Raw genomic sequence first — 20,725 nt, forward strand, 5'->3', positions numbered from 1 at the left:
TGATTATCTTGTGTTGTAGAAATCAGTGTAAATTCATAACTACGACACTGAATAAAAAAAGTATTGATCATGTGACTACCGCTTTCCCTGAATCGCAAACATTGTACACAACATTTTTACTGTTTTTACTTTGTCTGTGCCAAGTGGAAAGGCTACAAGCAGTAAGGACGCTACAGGCGTTATAAGGCAAAACGGGGAGCTCTTTACACATTTATTAAATACGACAGGTGCAACGTAAACCAGAGGGCTTGGGTTGAAGAGTCCATTCGTTCTAGGTAAGTTTGCTTTATAGCTCAAATTCAACTAATATGCACTAGCAGCTGTACTATTTTGGATCTGCTTATGAGACCTATCTAGCTATCTATTCTCGTTGTGTACCAATGTGGCCAGCTGTTTCAAGTGAATGTTTCGATTCACATGCATGACTGACTGCTTATAAGCTTCCAGTGTTGTAATAACCTTTTTTTTAAAAATGTTTTTATTTTATTTAACCTTTTTCTAACTAGGCAAGTTAGTTCAGAACAAATTCTTATTTACAAAGGCTAAAAGGCCTCCTGTGGGGATGGGGGCTGGGATTATAAATACAAATAAATTAAATAAAAATATATGACAAAACACACATCAAAACAAGAGAGACAGCCGAACACTACATAAAGAGAGCCCTAAGACAACAACATAGCATGGCAGAAACCCATGACAACACAGCATAGTCAGAAGCCATAGAAGTCAAAGAAATTCCTATATTCCTGTAGGTCTGTCACTTAAAAGAAAACAAGTTGTCATGTAATGAGGCTATTGTAATGTGAGCATAATTAATTGCATTGTTTGTTGTCATTATAGACAGTGAGGGCGGGTGATACCAATTAGTTATGGGGAACAGGTTGGATTTAAAAAAAACTTTTCCAAATCTAATGTCAGAAAATGGAGAAGTTATGATTGAAAGAAGAAGCAGAGAATTACTAAACTACACACAGTTATTTACCAACTTTGGGAGAAGTGAACTTTACAAACACACAATCACATACCAATGCACATGTTTTTTTGAGTCTGTCCGTGTGTAATGGGAATTTCCAGGTGAACAAAAAGGAGAGCAGTCGTTGATCACATCAATCAAAATAATGTTGGTTTACTTACAAGGTGCAACAGGGAGACACCTCTAGCACAGAAACAGAGAAAATGTCTAACGGGCCTCTTGGAGACAGGCCCTTTATATTCAGACAGTGCCAAATGTTCTCTTAACATCAGCCCGAGAGGCTTGTGCGAAGTCAAAACAAAAGACAGTGACTTTGCCTGCTGCTACAGAATCACACAGTGCATAATGTAATCAATACAATAAGAATCAGTGTCCTCGGTCCTTTTGCAATCTGTAGCTCTGCCGTCAATCACTATCAAACGATATGAGAAGAATCCATAACATTCAGTAAAAAAATCTAGTGATTATCAACTCATACACAAATATGTCACAAATAGAACACTGGTAGGTCGTCATTGGAAATAAGAATTTGTTCTTAACTGACTTGCCTAGTTAAATAAAATAAATCAACTTCATTAACCTTAAATGGCCACTACACCATGTCAAAAGGCACTACATTATGTAATTCTATTCCACCACCCTCATCAGCTGACTTGCTCTCTGTTCCACCAATGGTTACCTTTGAGTGTGGTCGTTTTATTAGTCAGCAGATACACTAGGTTCACATCTGCTTTTAATCAGTCTGCACAAGTCACAGTCAGAGTGAAGGAGAGGCCAAGACTACCGGTTTATTTCATTTAGTGGACAGACCTGTATGCTGAGATCAGATTTATTGCATACTCCAGCTCTAAAAGAGGTAGCTATGAAAAATCATTAAAATCGTGCTTCTGTGACTGACTTTACATAGGCCATAATTCACAGACTGGTATTTGTTGTTCTTGTTTTTTTCCTCAGGATCAATATGGATAAGCCACACCACCAGGCAGCCTAAAACTATTTGGAGCATCATCTGAAGAAGAAGAAGAATGTATGATGCTCTCCAGTCCTATGATCTAGGTCTAGAAACTCAATAACGGCAAGTGAGTAACATTCTGGTCCAACCAGTCCAACTTGTGGTAATTGGTCAAACCTTTTTCTCTATCTAAACCAGGGCTCTCCAACCCTGTTCCTGGAGAGCTACCATCCTGTAGGTTTTCGCTCCAACCCTAATCTAGCGCACCGGATTCTAATAATTAGCTGGTTGAGAAGCTGAATCAGGTTAGTTACAACTGGGGTTGGAGCGAAAACCTACAGGTGGGTAGCTCTCCAGGAACAGGGTTGGAGAACCCTGAATTCTGAACATTCCTCAATATAAAGAGCTAAGTCTACTGTTATAATGCATGTCTACAGTATATTTGATTTCTTTGACTTAGTCAGGTGTTTTGTAATGGTTGCACAATCTCCCATGGATTTATTTGAACACCATAAGGACCATTGACCTGTCTAGTCATGGTCATTCTCATATCCAGCCTGTGTCTGTAGTCTTAACCCGAGTGTGTGTGTGTGTGTGTGTGTGTGTGTGTGTGTGTGTGTGTGTGTGTGTGTGTGTGTGTGTGTGTGTGTGTGTGTGCGTGCGCATGAGACTGAATATCAAGCCATTTTTCCTGCTGACTCTTGCTCTCTGTCTGTCCTGCATATTTTCTTAGGACACTATGGTTAGGTGACCTCAGATCACACTCACTTCATTCCATCTCTGGCTGTCACCTGACTGGTGGTTGTCATGGCTTTACAAAATGGATACTCCATCAACTCCACCCCACTGGATGAGAGTGGAGATACAACACCCCTACTTAAAAAAGAAGTGGTGGATGTTGATGATTCAGGTGTCTACTTTTTTGGGTTGCTTTTTTGCATAGTCAGCACTCAGCAGCATGGATGTGCTAGAGGGTGATTTATTATGTAACGATAACTTTATGATAGTTGAAGGAAGTCATATCAAGTGAAAATTTGACCTACCTGGAAGTTTGGATATGTCCCTATGCTTTAGCTAAGTGCTAGTGAAATAGGTCATTTAAGTGTCAAGTACTCCTCGTTTGCTAGTGTAGATGTTCCACCAGCGCTGTTTAAATAGTCATCTTTAAGTCTTAAGTGTTTTCAGATAGACTGTGAGGTGTGATTGTGCACTTGTTGTCATCATGTCTAACAGTACCTCCACAATGTTGCTCTGCACGCTGCAATCTGGCCATCATGATGTTCTTCGGATTCTCCGTTGTCTACGGTCTCCGTGTCAATCTAAGTGTTGCCATGGTCGCCATGGTCAATGGGACCAATAGCCAACCATCTCTCAACAGCTCAGTTGGCCATGAGTGCCCAGTGTCCTCCCACGGGAACAACAACAGCAGCCAAACCCCAGACCAACCAGACGGGGTAAGTACCAGCTTTTCCAAAGTATCCACAACTAGACCTATAGTATACTGTACATGCATATTAAAGCATATATTATTACTCATATATTACAGTACATCAATATGCTTCACACAAACATGATGCATGCGTACTGGGCATACTGCACATGCAAAGTATGCACAGTAGATACAAGACACTCACAAACTGATACGTAACACTAATGCCCATTTACCTCTCTCTCGCTCTCTCAGATACCTCAGTACTCGTGGGATTCTCCAACTCAGGGCCTGCTGCTGGGAGCGTTCTTCTTTGGCTATCTGGTGACTCAGATCCCCGGGGGTTACCTGGCCGGGCACTTTGGGGGGAGTATCTTCTTGGGGGGAGGGGTGCTTGGCACCGCAGCCCTCACCCTCCTCACCCCCCTGGCAGCCCAGCTAGGACCCTACTGGCTGTTTGGCTTACGGGCACTGGAGGGATTTGGGGAGGTAAGAGGCTTCATGTGTGCAGAGCAGGGGTCAATCTCATTCTGTTATAAGCATTGAACTGGATTATCATTTGATTGTATGAACAATCATATTTATGGTATACATACAGTATAGCCAATTTGGCCATGTGGTCATTATTTTCTCTAAAACTCCAAGGTATATTGTTCATTTCAGTGACAAATCAGTGTGTATTGCTCTGTGTTTGTGTGTCGTCAGGGGGTGACATTTCCGGCCATGATGGCCATGTGGGCTCGCTGGGCTCCCCCTCTAGAGAGGTCTCGTCTTATGACCCTGTCGGGGTCAGGAGCAAACTTTGGGGCTTTTGTAGCCCTGCCTCTCACCGGCTTCATCTGTCACAGTCTGGGCTGGCCCACTGTCTTCTACATGTGTGGTGAGAGTTGGATAGCAATTACACCCCCCAAACATATACACTGAGTGTTCAAAACATTAAGTTTTGAGTTGCACCCCCCCAATCATATATATTCCCCCCTACACACACCATTATCTGCATTTCTCACCATTATCTGCATTTTCAGCTCTTATTTTATTCTCCTGTTTTCACACATATTATACTTTCCTATTTTTGGATCATTCACAATTTTTCTCTGCACACACAATCAATCAAATGTATTTATAGAGTATTTCAATTTTTTTACAACAGTAAAAAAAAAAAAGAAGGTGCTTATACAGAAACTGAGCCTAAAACCCCAGAGAGCAAGCAATGCATATGTAGAGACATGGTGGCTAGGAAACACTCCCTAGAAATACAGGAACCTAGTTCAGCACACACACTGTTCCTACACAACCTCTTGCTTTGTAAAGATGTCAACATAACCAGGCTTTTCTCTCATTCCCTCCCCCTCTCTCTCTCTTTCTCGCTCTCTCTGTCCCTGTTTCTCTCGTCACCAGGGGGTGCTGGTTGCATTTGGGCAGTGTTCTGGTTCATTCTGGTGTCTGACCAGCCTGGCACTCATCCACGAATCAGCACAAGAGAAAAACATTACATCATCAACTCCATAGGAAAAGATGTAACAACAATATATCTGGGGTATCCTTTATGACCCTTTATCATACATTTGTAAATCACTTCACAGTCAATCCCCTTTCTCTCTCTCTCTCTCTCTCTCTCTCTCTCTCTCTCTCTCTCTCTCTCTCTTAACCCAGGGTGGTGCCCATGGCTGGTCAGTGCCTTTGTTACCCATGGTGCTCTCTGTTCCCCTGTGGGCCATCATAGTGTCTCAGATGTGTGCCAACTGGGGTTACTACACTCTGCTCACCTCGCTTCCCACCTACATGGACACGGTGCTTCACTTTGACCTCCGACAGGTGAGACCCAAAGAAATTGTACATTAAGTCATACATCATAGATATGGACATATGATTTCTATGGATGATGCCAGAAGAGGGGAGAGACAGAGTGAGATGCTCAATTCCAGAGTGCTGTAGAGACCAGATAGTCATAAGAATATGGTAATAGCTCTACCGGGTGGCAAACTACCTGCCCTCCAGGACACCTTCAGCACCCGATGTCACAGGAAGGCCAAAAAGATCATCAAGGACAACAACCACCCGAGCCACTGCCTGTTCACCCCGCTATCATCCAGAAGGCGAGGTCAGTACAGGTGCATCAAAGCTGGGCCCGAGAGACTGAAAAACAGCTTCTATCTCAAGGCCATCAGACTGTTAAACAGCCATCACTTGGCGGCTTCCACCCGGTTACGTAACCCTGCATGTTAGAGGCTGCTGCCCTATATACAGAGACTTGAAATCACTGGCCACTTTAATAATGGAACACTAGTCACTGTAATAATGTTTACATATTTTGCTTTAGTCATCTCATATGTATATACTGTATTCTATTCTACTATATTTTAGTCTATGCCACTCTGACATTGCTCATTCTAATATTTATATATTCCTTAATTCCATTCTTTTACTTTTAGGTTTGTGTGAATTGTGTGTATTGTTGTGAATTGTTAGATTTTACCGCACCGATGGATCTAGAAACACAAGCATTTCGCTACACCCGCAATAACATCTGCTTAACGTGTATGTGACCAATCAAATTTTTATTTGATTTTGATATAAGGGAAAGGGGGATACCTAGTCAGTTGTACAACTGAATGCCTTCAACTGAAATGTGTCTTCCGCATTTAACCCAACCCCTCTGAATCAGAGAGGTGCGGTTGGCTGCCATAATCGACATCCAGGCTCCATAGGTAGAGTTTTGTCATATTTCTTAGACAAGCGTATGCATACTTTAGGTGGTAGGACTAGAGAATGACTGACTAAGATTTAGTGTCGTATCAGTATATCACACTGTACAGGGATGGTCCAGGAGTCTCTGGACTTGAATCATGTTGTGTTGTTACCAAGGTCTATACTGTGCTGCTGTAGCAATGTTTTAATAAAACATTGGGGAAAGTGACGCCATCTTGTCGGGATATTTTATTCCTACAATGTAGTTGCAATTCTTTTTGTCATTGGTTAATATTGTCTATTTCTTTCTGTTTCTCTATGTAGAATTCCTTTCTCTCAGCTCTGCCCTATCTGGGTGGCTGGGCCTTCGCAGTGATATCAGGTGTAGTAGCAGACAGCCTCCTGGAGAAGGAGCTGTTGAGTGTAACAGCGGTCCGCAAGATCTTCACTATCACAGGCAAGGAGGGGACTTTTATTTTTAAAGGAATTGGCTTTGGTTACTTATGGAATGGGCTTTACCAGATGTTTGATTGATTGGCTGTTAAAACGTACAAAAGTTTGCAACAATTTTTTCGGGATTCTTTGGTACTATTTAACGCAGTTGATATTTTAGTCTGTAGAAATATGTTTATTAACAAAATATGAACTTATAGAGTATTACATTTTACATTTTATATTGACATTTTAGTAATTTATCAGAAGCTCTTATCCAGAGCAACTTACAGTTAGAGTATCATATATACAGTGGGGGAAAAAGGTATTTGATCCCCTGCTGATTTTGTACGTTTGCCCACTGACAAAGAAAGGATCAGTCTATAATTTTAATGGTAGGTTTATTTGAACAGTGAGAGACAGAATAACAACAAAAATATCCAGAAAAACGCATGTCAAAAATGTTATAAATTGATTTGCATTTTAATGAGGGAAATAACTATTTGACCCCTTCTCAATCAGAAAGATTTCTGGCTCCCAGGTGTCTTTTATACAGGTAACGAGCTGAGATTAGGAGCACACTCTTAAAGGGAGTGCTCCTAACCGCAGCTTGTTGCCTGTATAAAAGACACCTGTCCATAGAAGCAATCAATCAATCAGATTCCAAACTCTCCACCATGGCCAAGACCAAAGAGCTCTCCAAGGATGTCAGGGACAAGATTGTAGACCTACACAAGGCTGGAATGGGCTACAAGACCATCGCCAAGCAGCTTGGTGAGAAGGTGACAACAGTTGGTGCGATTATTCGCAAATGGAAGAAACACAAAATAACTGTCAATCTCCCTCGGCCTGGGGCTCCATGCAAGATCTCACCTCGTGGAGTTGCAATGATCATGAGAACGGTGAGGAATCAGCCCAGAACTACACGGGAGGATCTTGTCAATGATCTCAAGGCAGCTGGGACCATAGTCACCAAGAAAACAATTGGTAAAACACTACGCCGTGAAGGACTCAAATCCTGCAGCGCCTGCAAGGTCCCCCTGCTCAAGAATACATATACAGGCCCGTCTGAAGTCTGCCAATGAACATCTGAATGACTCAGAGGACAACTGGTGAAAGTGTTGTGCTCAGATGAGACCAAAATGGAGCTCTTTGACATCAACTCAACTCGCCGTGTTTGGAGGAGGAGGAATGCTGCCTATGACCCCAAGAACACCATCTCCACCGTCAAACATGGAGGTGGAAACATTATGCTTTGGGGGTGTTTTTCTGCTAAGGTGACAGGACAACTTCACCGCATCAAAGGGACGATGGACGGGGCCATGTACCGTCAAATCTTGGGTGAAAACCTCCTTCCCTCAGCCAGGGCATTGAAAATGGGTCGTGGATGGGTATTCCAGCATGACAATGACCCAAAACACACGGCCAAGGCAACAAAGGAGTGGCCCAAGAAGAAGCACATTAAGGTCCTGGAGTGGCCTAGCCAGTCTCCAGACCTTAATCCCATAGAAAATCTGTGGAGGGAGCTGAAGGTTTGAGTTGCCAAACGTCAGCCTCGAAACCTTAATGACTTGGAGAAGATCTGCAAAGAGGAGTAGGACAAAATCCCTCCTGAGATGTGTGCAAACCTAGTGGCCAACTACAAGAAACGTCTGACCTCTGTGATTGCCAACAAGGGTTTTGCCACCAAGTACTAAGTCATGTTTTGCAGAGGGGTCAAATACTTATTTCCCACATTAAAATGCAAATCATTTTATAACATTTTTGACATGTGCTTTTCTGGATTTTTTGTTGTTGTTATTCTGTCTCTCACTGTTCAAATAAACCTACCATTAAAATTATAGACTGATCATTTCTTTGTAAGTGGGTAAACGTACAAAATCAACAGGGGATCAAATACTTTTTTCCCCCACTGTGTGTGTGTATATATATATATATATATGTATGTGTGTGTTGTTGTTCATTGAATGAATGGCCACACTTATGTGTCTCTATTATCAATAGAAAGTAAGTGCAGTGTTTGTACATTCAACATGTGTATTGATGTATATTGTTGACTCCTCCTCCCCAGGTCTGCTGCTGCCTGCAGCGTTCCTGGTTGCTGTGGGCTACTCCGGCTGCAGTGGGGTGTTGGCTGTGACCTTCCTCACCCTCTCTACAACTGTAGGAGGCACCAGTGCAGCCGGGGTCTTCATCAACCAGATAGACATTGCTCCAAGGTGGGTGTTTATCTATTTGAGATGTCGTCACTTCACTTGTTTCTCTTCACTTCTCTCCTTACTCACCAGTCTTTTCTGGCATGTTTTGGACCTTCACTGAACTCTCTTGCACTCATTCTATCACACTCAGTCACTTACTCACTGCTTTTGGATGTATTTGAAACTCTTTACGTCTCACTCTTCCTCTCATATTCAGGTATGCGGGGGTGCTTTTAGGAATCACCAACACTTTCGCGACTATCCCAGGTGTTGTCGCGCCCATCGTCACAGGTTACCTCACCAAAGATGTACGCTTTAGCTTTTCCTTCATCATCAAATTGATTCATTCTGTACTGCTTTTCAAAATAATGAAATAGATTTAATATAGCTACTTAAATACTTGTTGCTGTAAAAAGTTTTCGACCGAGGCTGCGTCTACACAGGCAGTCCAATTCTGATCTTTTTTTCACTCATTGGTCTTTTTTGACCAATCAGCTCTGAAAAAGATCTGATGTGATTGGTCAAAAGACCAATTAGTGGAAGAAAGATCAGAATTGGCTGCTTAACACGAGGACAATGCAATGGCTCATTTCTAAAAGTTACTGTACCCTTGAAGACTGTTATACATACGACTGTGACTCATGTCTCCCCTCCCTCCTCAAACAGCACTCCTTGGCGGGATGGAGGAATGTGTTCTGTCTATCGGCCGGGATCAGCGTCGGAGGAGCGCTTGTCTTCACCTTGTTTGGCAGCGGGAAGGTCCAGAAATGGGCCCTGGCAGAGGAGGATCAGGAGCAGGCAGAAACAGAGAGAGACGGGTTAATCCCTGCATGACAGACAGACAGACAGACAGACAGACAGACAGACAGACAGACAGACAGACAGACAGACAGACAGACAGACAGACAGACATGACATGACATGACATGACATGACATGACATGACCTAAAGGGAATAGGACCTGTAAGAAATAAGATGACCTCAGGTTAACTTAACTCCCCATCAGGTGGTTTTAAAAAGGCTGGACCAGTGCATTCTAATAGTCTCTTAGTACACTGTGTTGGGAATGGAACCCTATATATAATACAATATTCATGATAGAATTAGGGACTTTTTAAAATGGCCTCTTTATATTCCAAATGCCTTTCTTTAGTATTGTTTACAACAATCTGTTTCTGACCACGTTTGATATTTATACTGAACAAAAAAAATATAAATGCAACAAGTAAAGTGTTGCTCCCATGTTTCATGAGCTGAAATATTTCTCAGATTTTCTGCACAAGATTTGCCAAAATAATCTATCCACCTGACAGGTGTGGCATATCATGAAGCTGATTAAACGGCATGATCATTACACAGGTGCACCTTGTGGTGCACCAAAATGTGAAGTTTGTCACACAACACAATGCCACAGATGTCTCAAGTTTTGAGGCAGTGTGCAATTGGCATGCTAACTACAGGAATGTCCACCAGAGCTGTTGCCAGAGAATTGAATGTTCATTTCTCTACCATAAGCCGTCTCCAACGTCGTTTTAGAGAACAGCCTCACAACCGCAGACCACGTGTAACCATGCCAGCCCAGGACCTCGACATCTGGCTTCTTCCCCTGCTGGATCGTCTGAGACCAGCCACCCGGACAGCTGATGAAACTGAGGAGTATTTCTGACAGTAATACAATTATTTTGTGTGGAAAAAATAATTATGATTGGCTGGCTCCCAAGTTTGTGGGCCTATGCTCTTCCAGGCCCACCGATGGCTGTGCCCCTGCCCAGTCATGTGAAATCCATAGATTATGGCCTAATGAATTTATTTCAATTGACTGATTTCCATATATGAACTGTAATGTTTTTTTCTTCAGTGTGTATATATATATATACAGGATGAGTCATTATGCCTTTTATACTTAAATCAAAGAGCTTTACATTTAATAATGGGCTATCCCTAGTGGTATAAGGAAATACACAGGCAACTTCTAATAAACTAGATTATTCTTTAATTGATCACTTTAAGTGCTCTTATACTTTTATCTGACACATTTTATAAAAAATACCTGTGCTCTTCCCAGGATTCATTGCCTATGATTAGCCATTGTCTAGTCTGTTGGCTATATAACAATTACTGCCCCAAACCATTTGTTCTTTGAATATTTTTAATTGATTGACAGACAGACGTACTTACAGAACTTGAACAATTGAAATGAACAAAACCATCAAACCTAACTTTTTTTTAGCACCACTTATTTTACCGACACTTATTTGACCTCCAATGTGCCCTTAAGGACATTGCTGCACAAAAACATGTGGTTACCAAAAATGTTTCATTTGAAGAAATGTACATTCATGTAAGAATGTTTTGTTGGTCAATGTAAATTCATGCAAGAACATTTTGTAAGTGTTGTGTTAAAAACAAATCAATGTGAATGTTCACAACAGAAAAAAATCTGTGAAATCAAAATGTCATGCTATTTACTTTCCATTAAATAATATACCAAATGTTCACAAACTGCATTTTTGGGTTGTCATGTGTTGTCATTTTAATACTTTTGAATAATTATATTAGTGGCAATTTTATCCTAATTGCATTATACATTTTTTATTCGCATTTATATTGCGTCAAAGTAAGACTTTTATTTTGAAGTTTTCAAGCTCCGTAACCTGGTTCCATTTTAACTTCCAACCCGGATGTTGTTAGTTGCTAGCGTGAACGTGACAGTGTGAATCGAGTGCTTCTTTTACATTTTCAGACTGCAGGACAACAACATTTTTTGTACGTCGTTTTTTGCCAGTTGCCAGGCAATTTTCGGAATACTCAAACTACTAAAAAGGCATCACCTTAACCCTGAGTAGAGACATTTTAAGCATGGCGTTAAACGAAAACACGCCGCTGAGGCTCATGAAATGCCCACCAATACAGAAGACGATTCAGATTCCAGCAGTGAATCTGAGCCTGACAGTGATGTGTTTTGGACTAAACCTCTTGAATGTTCCACTGGTAGTGAGGACAGTGAGATAGAAGCGCCACCAACCGAGAAACCCCGGCTGAAGAACCCAGTCACTTCAACAGGAAAACCGGTTCATCCAACAGAGAATGGGGATCATGAGATTGGCAAAGATGGCACCGTTTGGCGAGGGTTAAATCCCATTGGAGAGGCAGTGGGCCAGAGAGCAACGCAACATGTTTTCATGGTCGCTCCAGGGCCAACAGAGCGCGCAAAAAGCGACTTAGACAGCAGCCCACTCAGCGCCTTCCATTGCCTGTTTGACATCAACATGTTGCTCCACATCAAAGAATGTACAGTTGAAGAAGCGCGCAGATGCACTGATGACAGTTTTTGCGATATGTCTTTGGATGAGCTTCAAGCCTTCATTGCGCTCCTTTACGTTCGTGGGGCGTTCGGTGTCAATTGCGCGAAGATTGAGAGCTTTTGGAATGACCAATGGGGGTTGATATTTTTTGGACAAACAATGCCAAGGAACAGATTTAGAGACATCATGCGATATTTATGTTTCGACCAGAAATAAAGAGTGAAAGTGTAAAAAATGACAAATGTTCCCCCGTTTCGAACAGTTTTGTCGAAAATAGCATCATCTGCTACAACCCACGGCCGAACATTACTGTTGATTCGCAGTTGTTTCCCACAAAAGCACAGTGCGTTTTCTCGCACTAAATGGGAAACAAGCTCGACCGTTATTGAATCACGTTCTGGCTGGCAGTGGATGCTGACTCCAAATACATCGTGAATGGTTTCCCGGACTTGGGAAAGAAGATGACTTCCAGACAACTGGACAGCGCCAGTGTGACAGCAGTGTGGTGCTGAAGCTGATGGAACCTTATCTTGACAGAGGAAGGAATGTGACCACTTCAGCTGAACTGGCAAATAAGTTGCTGCGTAAGAGAACGACCCTGGTCCTGAAACACAATGACGCGACGCTTACTGTGTAAGCCAATGAAGACCATCAGTGTTCTCAGCACCTTGCACCTGTCTGTTGGCACTAGTACCCGCAGAAAGAAAACCCCAGAATCTCTGACTTTCTACAACTCCACTAAAGTCGGGGTGAATGTGTTGGATAGGCATGCGCGCATGTACCGTGTGAATGGTGGCTCCCAGCGGTGGCCAATGGCCGTCTTCTACAACGTCCTGGACTTGGCAGCCATCAATGCCTATGTGCTTTACAAAGAGTCCATGTGGGACACTATGCGATATACCCGGAGAGAGTTCATCCTGAACCTAGCATCAGCGCTTCGGGCAAACTATGTGATGCTAAAAGGAACTATTAAGTCAGATCCCGATCCCCGCCCTGCCAACGAGTTAGTGAAAATAAAGAGTTGTCAGGGGGCTAGTACTAAATGTAAGAACAGAACTCTTGAGATATGTTCAGAATGCAGGAGATATGTTTGTGGAAAGTGCGCCAAGACGGTAAAGAAAATAATACTCTGTCACAAATGCTTGTCGCCGAACACTTTACAAAATCCCCAAATTTGCGGCATGTGTAAAAGCGCGCGCCCACGAACTGTGAAGACGTATGTTAATGCATTGGCTGCATTTTCATCGACATACAAAACAAGTAGCCTACTACCTAACCTCAACATGACTTCAGCATATACATTTGGCAACGCGTCATGAATATAAAAATACAGTATAGGCTACAGTGTTTGATGGAAGAAGTTATGTGTTCATGGTTTACATTGAATTTACAACCAAGCACTGACTGTAATTTGTAACCAAAACGAGTTAACAAAATGTATTTGATTCCATTAAGGTTAAGCATTTAAAATAAAAGGTGTTGGAGATTACTTTTGAATAATATTCATATTTTAAACTCTCCCCAAAAAAAGGAGATTAAAGAGTTGACACCAAAAAACGAAATAGTTGAATCTCTGACGAACTGCACATTATAAATAAATAGATACATTTTTGAGTAATCAAGAAATAAGACATGCTCAAGGTGGGCAGCAAGGCTTCTGTCTTTCCAAATTCAATAGTGTGTGTAATTTTGAGATGGTTAGTGCTATTCGGGACCCTACCCTAAACCTTAACCATAACCCTTACCTAACAATTTGAAATGTCTACGTCAATGGGGTGACGTCAGAGTTGCGACAGTTGCTAAAAGGCTATGAATAAAGACATTTCTATGGCTGTGCATCAGGCGCTTGCCTCAGATTTAGTGTGAATGATCTGAATGTACATTGCGGTAAACTTCACTGAGCTATAATTAAGCAATAAGGCCAGAGGTATGGTATATACCAATATAACACGGCTAGGGCTCTTCTTATACATGATTACATTTACATTTAAGTCATTTAGCAGACGCTCTTATCCAGAGTGACTTACAAATTGGTGCATTCACCTTATGATATCCAGTGGAACAACCACTTTACAATAGTGCATCTAAATCATTTAAGGGGGGGGGGGGGGGGGGGGTTAGAAGGATTATTCTATCCTATCCTAGGTATTCCTTAAAGAGGTGGGGTTTCAGGTGTCTCCGGAAGGTGGTGATTGACTCCGCTGTCCTGGCGTCATGAGGGAGCTTGTTCCACCATTGGGGTGCCAGAGCAGCGAACAGTTTTGACTGGGCTGAGCGGGAACTGTGCTTCCTCAGAGGTAGGGGGGCCAGCAGGCCAGAGGTGGATGAACGCAGTGCCCTTGTTTGGGTGTAGGGCCTGATCAGAGCCTGAAGGTATGGAGGTGCCGTTCCCTTCACAGCTCCGTAGGCAATCACCATGGTCTTGTAGCGGATGCGAGCTTCAACTGGAAGCCAGTGGAGAGAGATGATGATGTAATGCGGAGTGCCTGGATACAGCCATTAAATGCGCTGCATGGTCAATCCGATGTCTGCAGTGTCCATACAGCGTTTACTGCCGTACAACCTCTGCAGAAGTCAGGGCATTCATACTTCTTGAGTTTCGCAGAGCTGTTGTGAAGGAAGTTGTCAAGTGAGTTTGTGTTTATACTGGACCCCCGCCCCCACCTACCGTCAACCAATCATGGCAATGCAGAGAGCTATATGGAGCCATCCACATTGTTACAAAAAATTGGGCGGTGCACATGCAGTACAGAGCTCAATTTGGCCTCTGCATGCCTCCAGAGGCTTCACAATTGCCTCACACCATCCATATGGCACATTCGACCACAGTTTGATCAAGCATAAATTGGCTTTTAACCACTGGTATATTGGCCATATACCACAAACCCCAAGGTTCCTTGCTATTAGAAACTGGTTACCAACATAATTAGAAAAGTCAACAACTTTTGTTTTTGGTATACCCCTGGTATATGGTCTGATAAACCACTGCTTTCAGCCATTCAGCATTCAGGGCTTAACCCACCCAGTTTATAATCATAAGAAAAAATGCATAAGCTATTCGTATTATATTGACAAGACAGTGGAGTGACCGCTCTAACAATGAAAATACAGTGCCTTTGGAAAGTATTCAAAACCCGTGAGTTTTTCCACATTTTGTTACGTTACAGCCTTCACATAAAATGTATTAAATAAAACCAAATCATCAGCATTCTATACACAATACCCCATCATTTACGAAGCGAAAACAGGTTTTTATTCATGTTTGCAAATTCATAAAAAAATTCAAATCAGAAATACCTTATTTACGTAAGTATTCAGACCCTTTGCTATGAGACTCGAAATTGTGCTCAGGTGCATTCTGTTTCCATTGATCATCCTTGATGTTTCTACAACTTGGAGTCCACCTGTGGTAAATTCAATTGATAGGACATGATTTGGAAAGGCACACAGCTGTCTATATAAGGTCCCACAGTTAACAGTGCATGTCAGAGCAAAAACCAAGCCATGTCGTCGAAGGAATTGTCCGTAGAGCCCCGAGACAGGATTGTGTCTAGGCACAGATCTGGGGAAGGGTACCAAAACATTGCTGCAGCATTTTTTATTTAACTAGGCAAGTCAGTTAAGGACAAATTCTTATTTACAACGACTGCATACACCGGACGACACTGGGCCAATTATGGGACTCCCAATCACGGCCGGTTGTGATACAGCCTGGAAGTAGTAGAGAATGTGAGGTGCCGGTACTCCGCTCCGGTGAGCTCCTGCCCATGTCAAGCACAGCCTGTCACGTATAAAACCAGATTCACACTACAGTCAAATGGCTACATGGATGTCAACAATATTAACGGAAAATGTGACTGCACTTCCTGATTTGGCCTGGTTTAAGTTTTGGTCAGAGGAAGAGGTGAAACACGAGAGGATTTACTCCGCCCAAAATCTGTCTGCGTGAGAAAAGCCCTTTTGTTGTATGGAGGTCGATTAAAATAGTGCCGAATTACGTGAGGTTTATTTGATCGAGTAGAAGTTTTGTAATGTTTAGGCTGTTACATATATATATATATATATAGTGTATGCATGTTGCATTCCGGCAATTTTGAGAAAAACAACTTAGTTGTGCCTGTTGACACGCGTATCAACCCTCTCATTGGCTAAAATGGTCCCACCTGACCTCACTTGCTTTCACTGATTGAGGACATGTATTTCCATTATAGATCATCTTTGATTTGGTTCAATAAGAAATGCTAGTGGCCATGACTGAATTCGAATGTTAGCAAAGATCATGGATATACTGACAAGATGCATTTCTCTCTTCCCTAACAATGGGAGTCGTTGTTCACAGAGCGGCACGGCGGGTTGTCTAGCTCCCGCCTATTCTTTCTTTGGATTGGTGGATGCATCTCATTATTGTCATCCTTTTTTTAGGGTTGTTGACGTCAACCCCTTGTAGTCAATGGAGGGAGAGAGTTGCTATGCTACTAGCCTCATACCATGAATATGCATAGCCATCTCGAGACAACTCCGATGTAAAGTGTTTTTTCTCAACGTTGCTGGGATGTCACGTGTCCTACGTATATCAGTACACTCGTAATAACTTAACCATTACGAAACTTCAATTCGATCAAATAAACCTCACATAGAAAATAAGCCATACATTTTTTGTTGAACAAATTCAACACTTTAATTGACCTCCATATTCGTTGCTTGGTGGCAGAAACAAAGAAAAAACGCCACCTGGTGAAGGAAGACTTTCCACCGAGTTGGGCCTCTCTCTTCCTCTCTGACGTGACTTGGTTTCAGGGTGTGGTTTGATGTGGGTGTCAATTGTGTGTGTGTTCGCAGGTGGGAAGAGTTAGCCAAATTATTTATCCAATTAGCCTCAGCCTGCTGGAGTGCGACCGTGGCAATATTTGTTTGACTTTGGATAGTTAGGTTCCGTCAATAAAGTACACAATGTAAATGGTACAATATTTTCACGTTGATCATATTTTAGTTGTGTCATTAAATAGTTTCAATATTTGTATATGACTTTCTACCATTTTATAGTTGATTTGAGGTTTTCAAGGTTTTTACATTTAGGAGCTATTGACCTTATAAAATATTCTCCCATGTGCATTGTGTAATTTACTGATGGTCACTAACTAGCCCCATAGGGATATCGACTGTAAAACCAAATTGACCACGGGCATTACGTTTCGGTCACATGCAGCTGAGTTCCGAATTTATTATTACTTGGGTGCTGTGTGCATGTGAACAGGATTAAAATTAATCCCAACCCACGGAAAACTGTTACGGTACCCTTCATTCCGTGACATACCATTTTTTCCTATCATCTCGCAAATCTCCGCTTCGAACCCAGCCGCAAGCTGCCCAGTGACACGAGCCTACCAGATTAGATAAATGCCATCTATGCTCGCTTCGAGGAGAGCAACACTGAACCATGCATGAGAGCACCAGCTGTTCCAGACGACTGTTCACATTTTCCTTAGCCGATGTGAGTAAGACCTTTAAACAGGTTAACATTCACAAGGCCGCAGGGCCAGACAGATTGTAGGAAGCGTACTCTGACATTTTTCTTTTCTTTTTCTCCCCAATTTCGTGGTAAACAAGTGTTAAACAAGTCAAAATGTAAGGCCTCCCGGATGGCGCAGTGGTCTAAGGCACTGCATCGCAGTGCTAGCTGTGCCACTAGATATTCTGGGTTTGAGCCCAGGCTCTGCCGCAGCCGGCCGCGACCGGGAGTCCCATGGGGCGGCACACAATTGGCCCAGCGTCGTCCGGGTTAGGGAGGGTTTGGCCGGCAGGGATATCCTTGTCTCATCGTGCACTAGCGACTCCTGTGGCGGGCCGGGCGCAGTGCACGCTGATCAGTTCGCTAGGTGTATTGTGTTTCCTCCGACACATTGGTGCGGCTGGCTTCCGGGATGTGCGTTGTGTCAAGAAGCAGTGCGGCTTGGTTGGGTTGTGTTTCGGAGGACGCATGGCTCTCGACCTTCGCCTCTCCCGAGTCCGTACGGGAGTTGCAGCGATGAGACAAGACAGTAGACACTACCAATTGGATACCATGAAAAAGGGGTAAAAAAATATACAAATATTTTTGAATTTATAATCTTTAAAGTAGCCACCCTATGCCTTGATGACAGCTTTGCACACTCTTGGCATTCTCTTAACCAGCTTCATGGGGTAGTCACCTGGAAATCATTTCAATTAACAGGTGTGCCTTCTTAAAATTAAATTTGTGGGATTTCTTTCTTTAATGCGTTTGAGCCAATCAGTTGTGTTGTGACAAGGTAGGAGTGGTATACAGAAGATAGCCCTATTTGGTAAAAGACCAAGTCCAAATTATGCTCAAATAAGCAAAGAGAAACAACAGTCCATCATTACTTAAAGACATGAAGGTCAGTCAATCTGGAACATTTCTATAACTTTTAACTTTCAAGTGCAGTCACAAAAACCATCAAACACTACGATGAAACTGGCTCTCATGAAGACCGCCACAGGAAAGGAAGACCCAGAGTTACCTCTGCTGCAGAGGATACGTTCATTAGTTACCAGCGTCAGAAAGTGCAGCCTAAGTAAATGCTTCACGGAGTTCAAGTAACAGACACATTTCATCAACTGTTCAGAGGAGGCTGCGTGAATCAGGCCTTCATGGTCGAATTGCTGCAAAGAAACCCTTACTAAAGGACACCAATAATAAGAAGAGACTTGCTTGGGCCAAGAAACACAAGCAATTGACATTAGACCGGTGGAAATCTGTCCTTTGGTCTGATGATTTCCAATTTGTGATTTTTGGGTCCAACCGCTGTGTCTTTGTGAGATGCAGAGTATGTGAACGGATGATCTCCACATGTGTAGTTCCCACCGTGAGGCATGGAGGAGGTGTGGGGGTGCTTTGCCTGTGACGCTGTCAGTGATTTATTTAGAATTCAAGGCACACTTAACCAGCATGGGTACCGCAGCGATACGCCATCCCATCTGGTTTGCACTTAGTGGGAATATCATTTCTTTTTCAATAGGACAATGACCAAACATACCTCCAAGGCTGTGTAAGGGCTATTTGACCAAGGAGAGTAATGGAGTGCTGCATAAGATGACCTGGCTTTCACAATCACCCGACCTTAACCCAATTGGGATGGTTTGGGATGAGTTGGACCACAGAATGAAGGAAAAGCAGCCAAAATGTGCTCTGCATATTTGGGAACTCCTTCAAGACAGTTGGAAAAGCATTCCTCATGAAGCTGGTTGAGAGAATGCCAAGAGTGTGCAAAGCTGTCATCATGGCAAAGGATGGCTACTTTGAAGAATCTCAAATATAAAATATATTATAATTTTTTTAAATGCTTTTTTTGGTTACTACATGATTCCATATGTGTTATTTCATAGTTTTGATGTCTTCACTATTATTCTACAATGTAGAAAATAGTAAAAATAAAGAAACCCTTGAATGAGTAGTTGTGTCCAAACTTATTTTTTTTGTCTACTTTCCACAAAAATACTAAAACAAGCGTATACTTACAGACACATACAATGACTACATCTCTTCTGTCCAGACCCGCATGCTCACACCCCCATCCCTAGTGCCTGCATTATAGTTTGCCACTTGGTCTTAAATTGTAACGTTACATTTTTAAATAATAAATAATTTGATTTTTCCATTGTGTCAATGATGGTGGATTGATTGACTTCCAAGTATTTAGTATATGTTTTTTCATAATGAGTAATGAGAAAATAATTGTCCAGCCCATTGGGTATATCACTCCACCCCCATATGTCATGTCTTGAAATATGCAGACAGACGGATTGAAAGTTTACATTGTAATACTTATTATAGAGTCATTATTATTTTTATACTTGAGAAATGCCTCTGCTGTAGAAATGCCTCTGCTGTAGAATTTTTGAATTTTGTCTCTTGTATAATAAATTCTATACATTTGTTTATACTGGATCAAACATCTTTTTTTTTTTTACAATTTCATTAGTTATGCTCCAACTTTCCCTCCATCTTGTGCCAACATCAGCACAACTCTTCATTGTTGGGAAAGGGCTCGTAAGTAAGCATTTCATGGTAAAGTCTACACCTGATGTATTTGGCGCCTGTGACAAATTTGATTTGACTGACTTCATGACCAAAATGTATCCTATTTACACTTTGTAGTCAATTTTGACATGTTTCTGATGTATACATTTTTCTGGACTCATGTCTATGTCACGTAGGCCATTTTCAAAACAAGAAGTTGCTTTTTAGGGGCAGTCACTATTTAAGAGTACAGTTACATAAAGCCTATGAATGAGTGTCTTTAATGCCCTTTATTCTTCACGTCTTGTGACAACCTTTTTCATTATGCATAAAATCATAATGAAAAGATCATAGGCTATTGATTTATTTTCATCAAGAAAGGTATACAAAACAGGACATTGACATAACTTGTTTAGATAATAGGCCTACCGAATTTGTGGGAGGTTTTTTCATGTTGATGAAATTCTATTCTTCTCTTGGCAGACATCTTGTTGTTAGATAATATTCTAATATTTTCTCATGGTCAGTAGATTAATCCATCTGATACTTTGCTCAAACGCTTCCCACTGGACAAACGTGTTTTGTGTCATTTCAACAACATGAAATGTAATGTGATGACATTGAATTCATGTGGAAAGCTGATTGGATTTGCAAAATGTCCTCTTTCTTTTTTTTTCACCTGACTTTTAACCTAAATCCAATGTCATGGTGACATTTAAAAACAAATGTT

At 41.9% G+C, this 20,725-nt stretch overlaps 1 protein-coding gene across 4 annotated transcripts; it reads left to right on the forward strand.

Annotated features, from left to right (window-relative positions):
- The first annotated feature begins 4 nt into the window (after positions 1 to 4).
- Positions 5 to 11,180, forward strand: LOC106588475 (sialin). 4 transcript variants are annotated; one of them, XM_014177557.3, is made up of 12 exons: positions 5 to 275; positions 1,928 to 2,052; positions 2,659 to 2,835; positions 3,159 to 3,379; positions 3,610 to 3,843; positions 4,060 to 4,234; positions 4,753 to 4,871; positions 5,008 to 5,169; positions 6,367 to 6,499; positions 8,546 to 8,693; positions 8,890 to 8,980; positions 9,339 to 11,180. In XM_014177557.3, the coding sequence occupies exons 3-12, from the start codon at positions 2,733 to 2,735 to the stop codon at positions 9,504 to 9,506; spliced, it is 1,554 nt and encodes a 517-aa protein (XP_014033032.1). In that variant the 5' UTR covers positions 5 to 275; positions 1,928 to 2,052; positions 2,659 to 2,732; the 3' UTR covers positions 9,507 to 11,180. The 4 variants fall into 4 exon arrangements, with proteins under 4 accessions (XP_014033032.1, XP_045565786.1, XP_045565787.1 ...); XM_045709830.2 differs by having other exon boundaries at positions 1,928 to 2,048; XM_045709831.2 differs by lacking the exon at positions 5 to 275 and adding an exon at positions 1,699 to 1,829 and having other exon boundaries at positions 1,928 to 2,048.
- Positions 11,181 to 20,725: the final 9,545 nt, after the last annotated feature.

This window comes from Salmo salar, chromosome 27, assembly GCF_965601325.2.
Source record: "Salmo salar chromosome 27, fSalSal1, whole genome shotgun sequence".
In the NCBI taxonomy this organism is placed as follows: domain Eukaryota; kingdom Metazoa; phylum Chordata; class Actinopteri; order Salmoniformes; family Salmonidae; genus Salmo; species Salmo salar.

Excerpts from the sequence above, each read along its gene's own strand:
- LOC106588475 (XM_014177557.3), top strand. The coding sequence starts at position 2,733 with ATGGCTTTACAAAATGGATACTCCATCAACTCCACCCCACTGGATGAG. Across the intron at positions 4,872-5,007 it reads TCAACTCCATAGGAAAAGAT|GGTGGTGCCCATGGCTGGTC; the intron begins GTAACAACAATA and ends CTCTTAACCCAG. Across the intron at positions 5,170-6,366 it reads TTCACTTTGACCTCCGACAG|AATTCCTTTCTCTCAGCTCT; the intron begins GTGAGACCCAAA and ends TTCTCTATGTAG.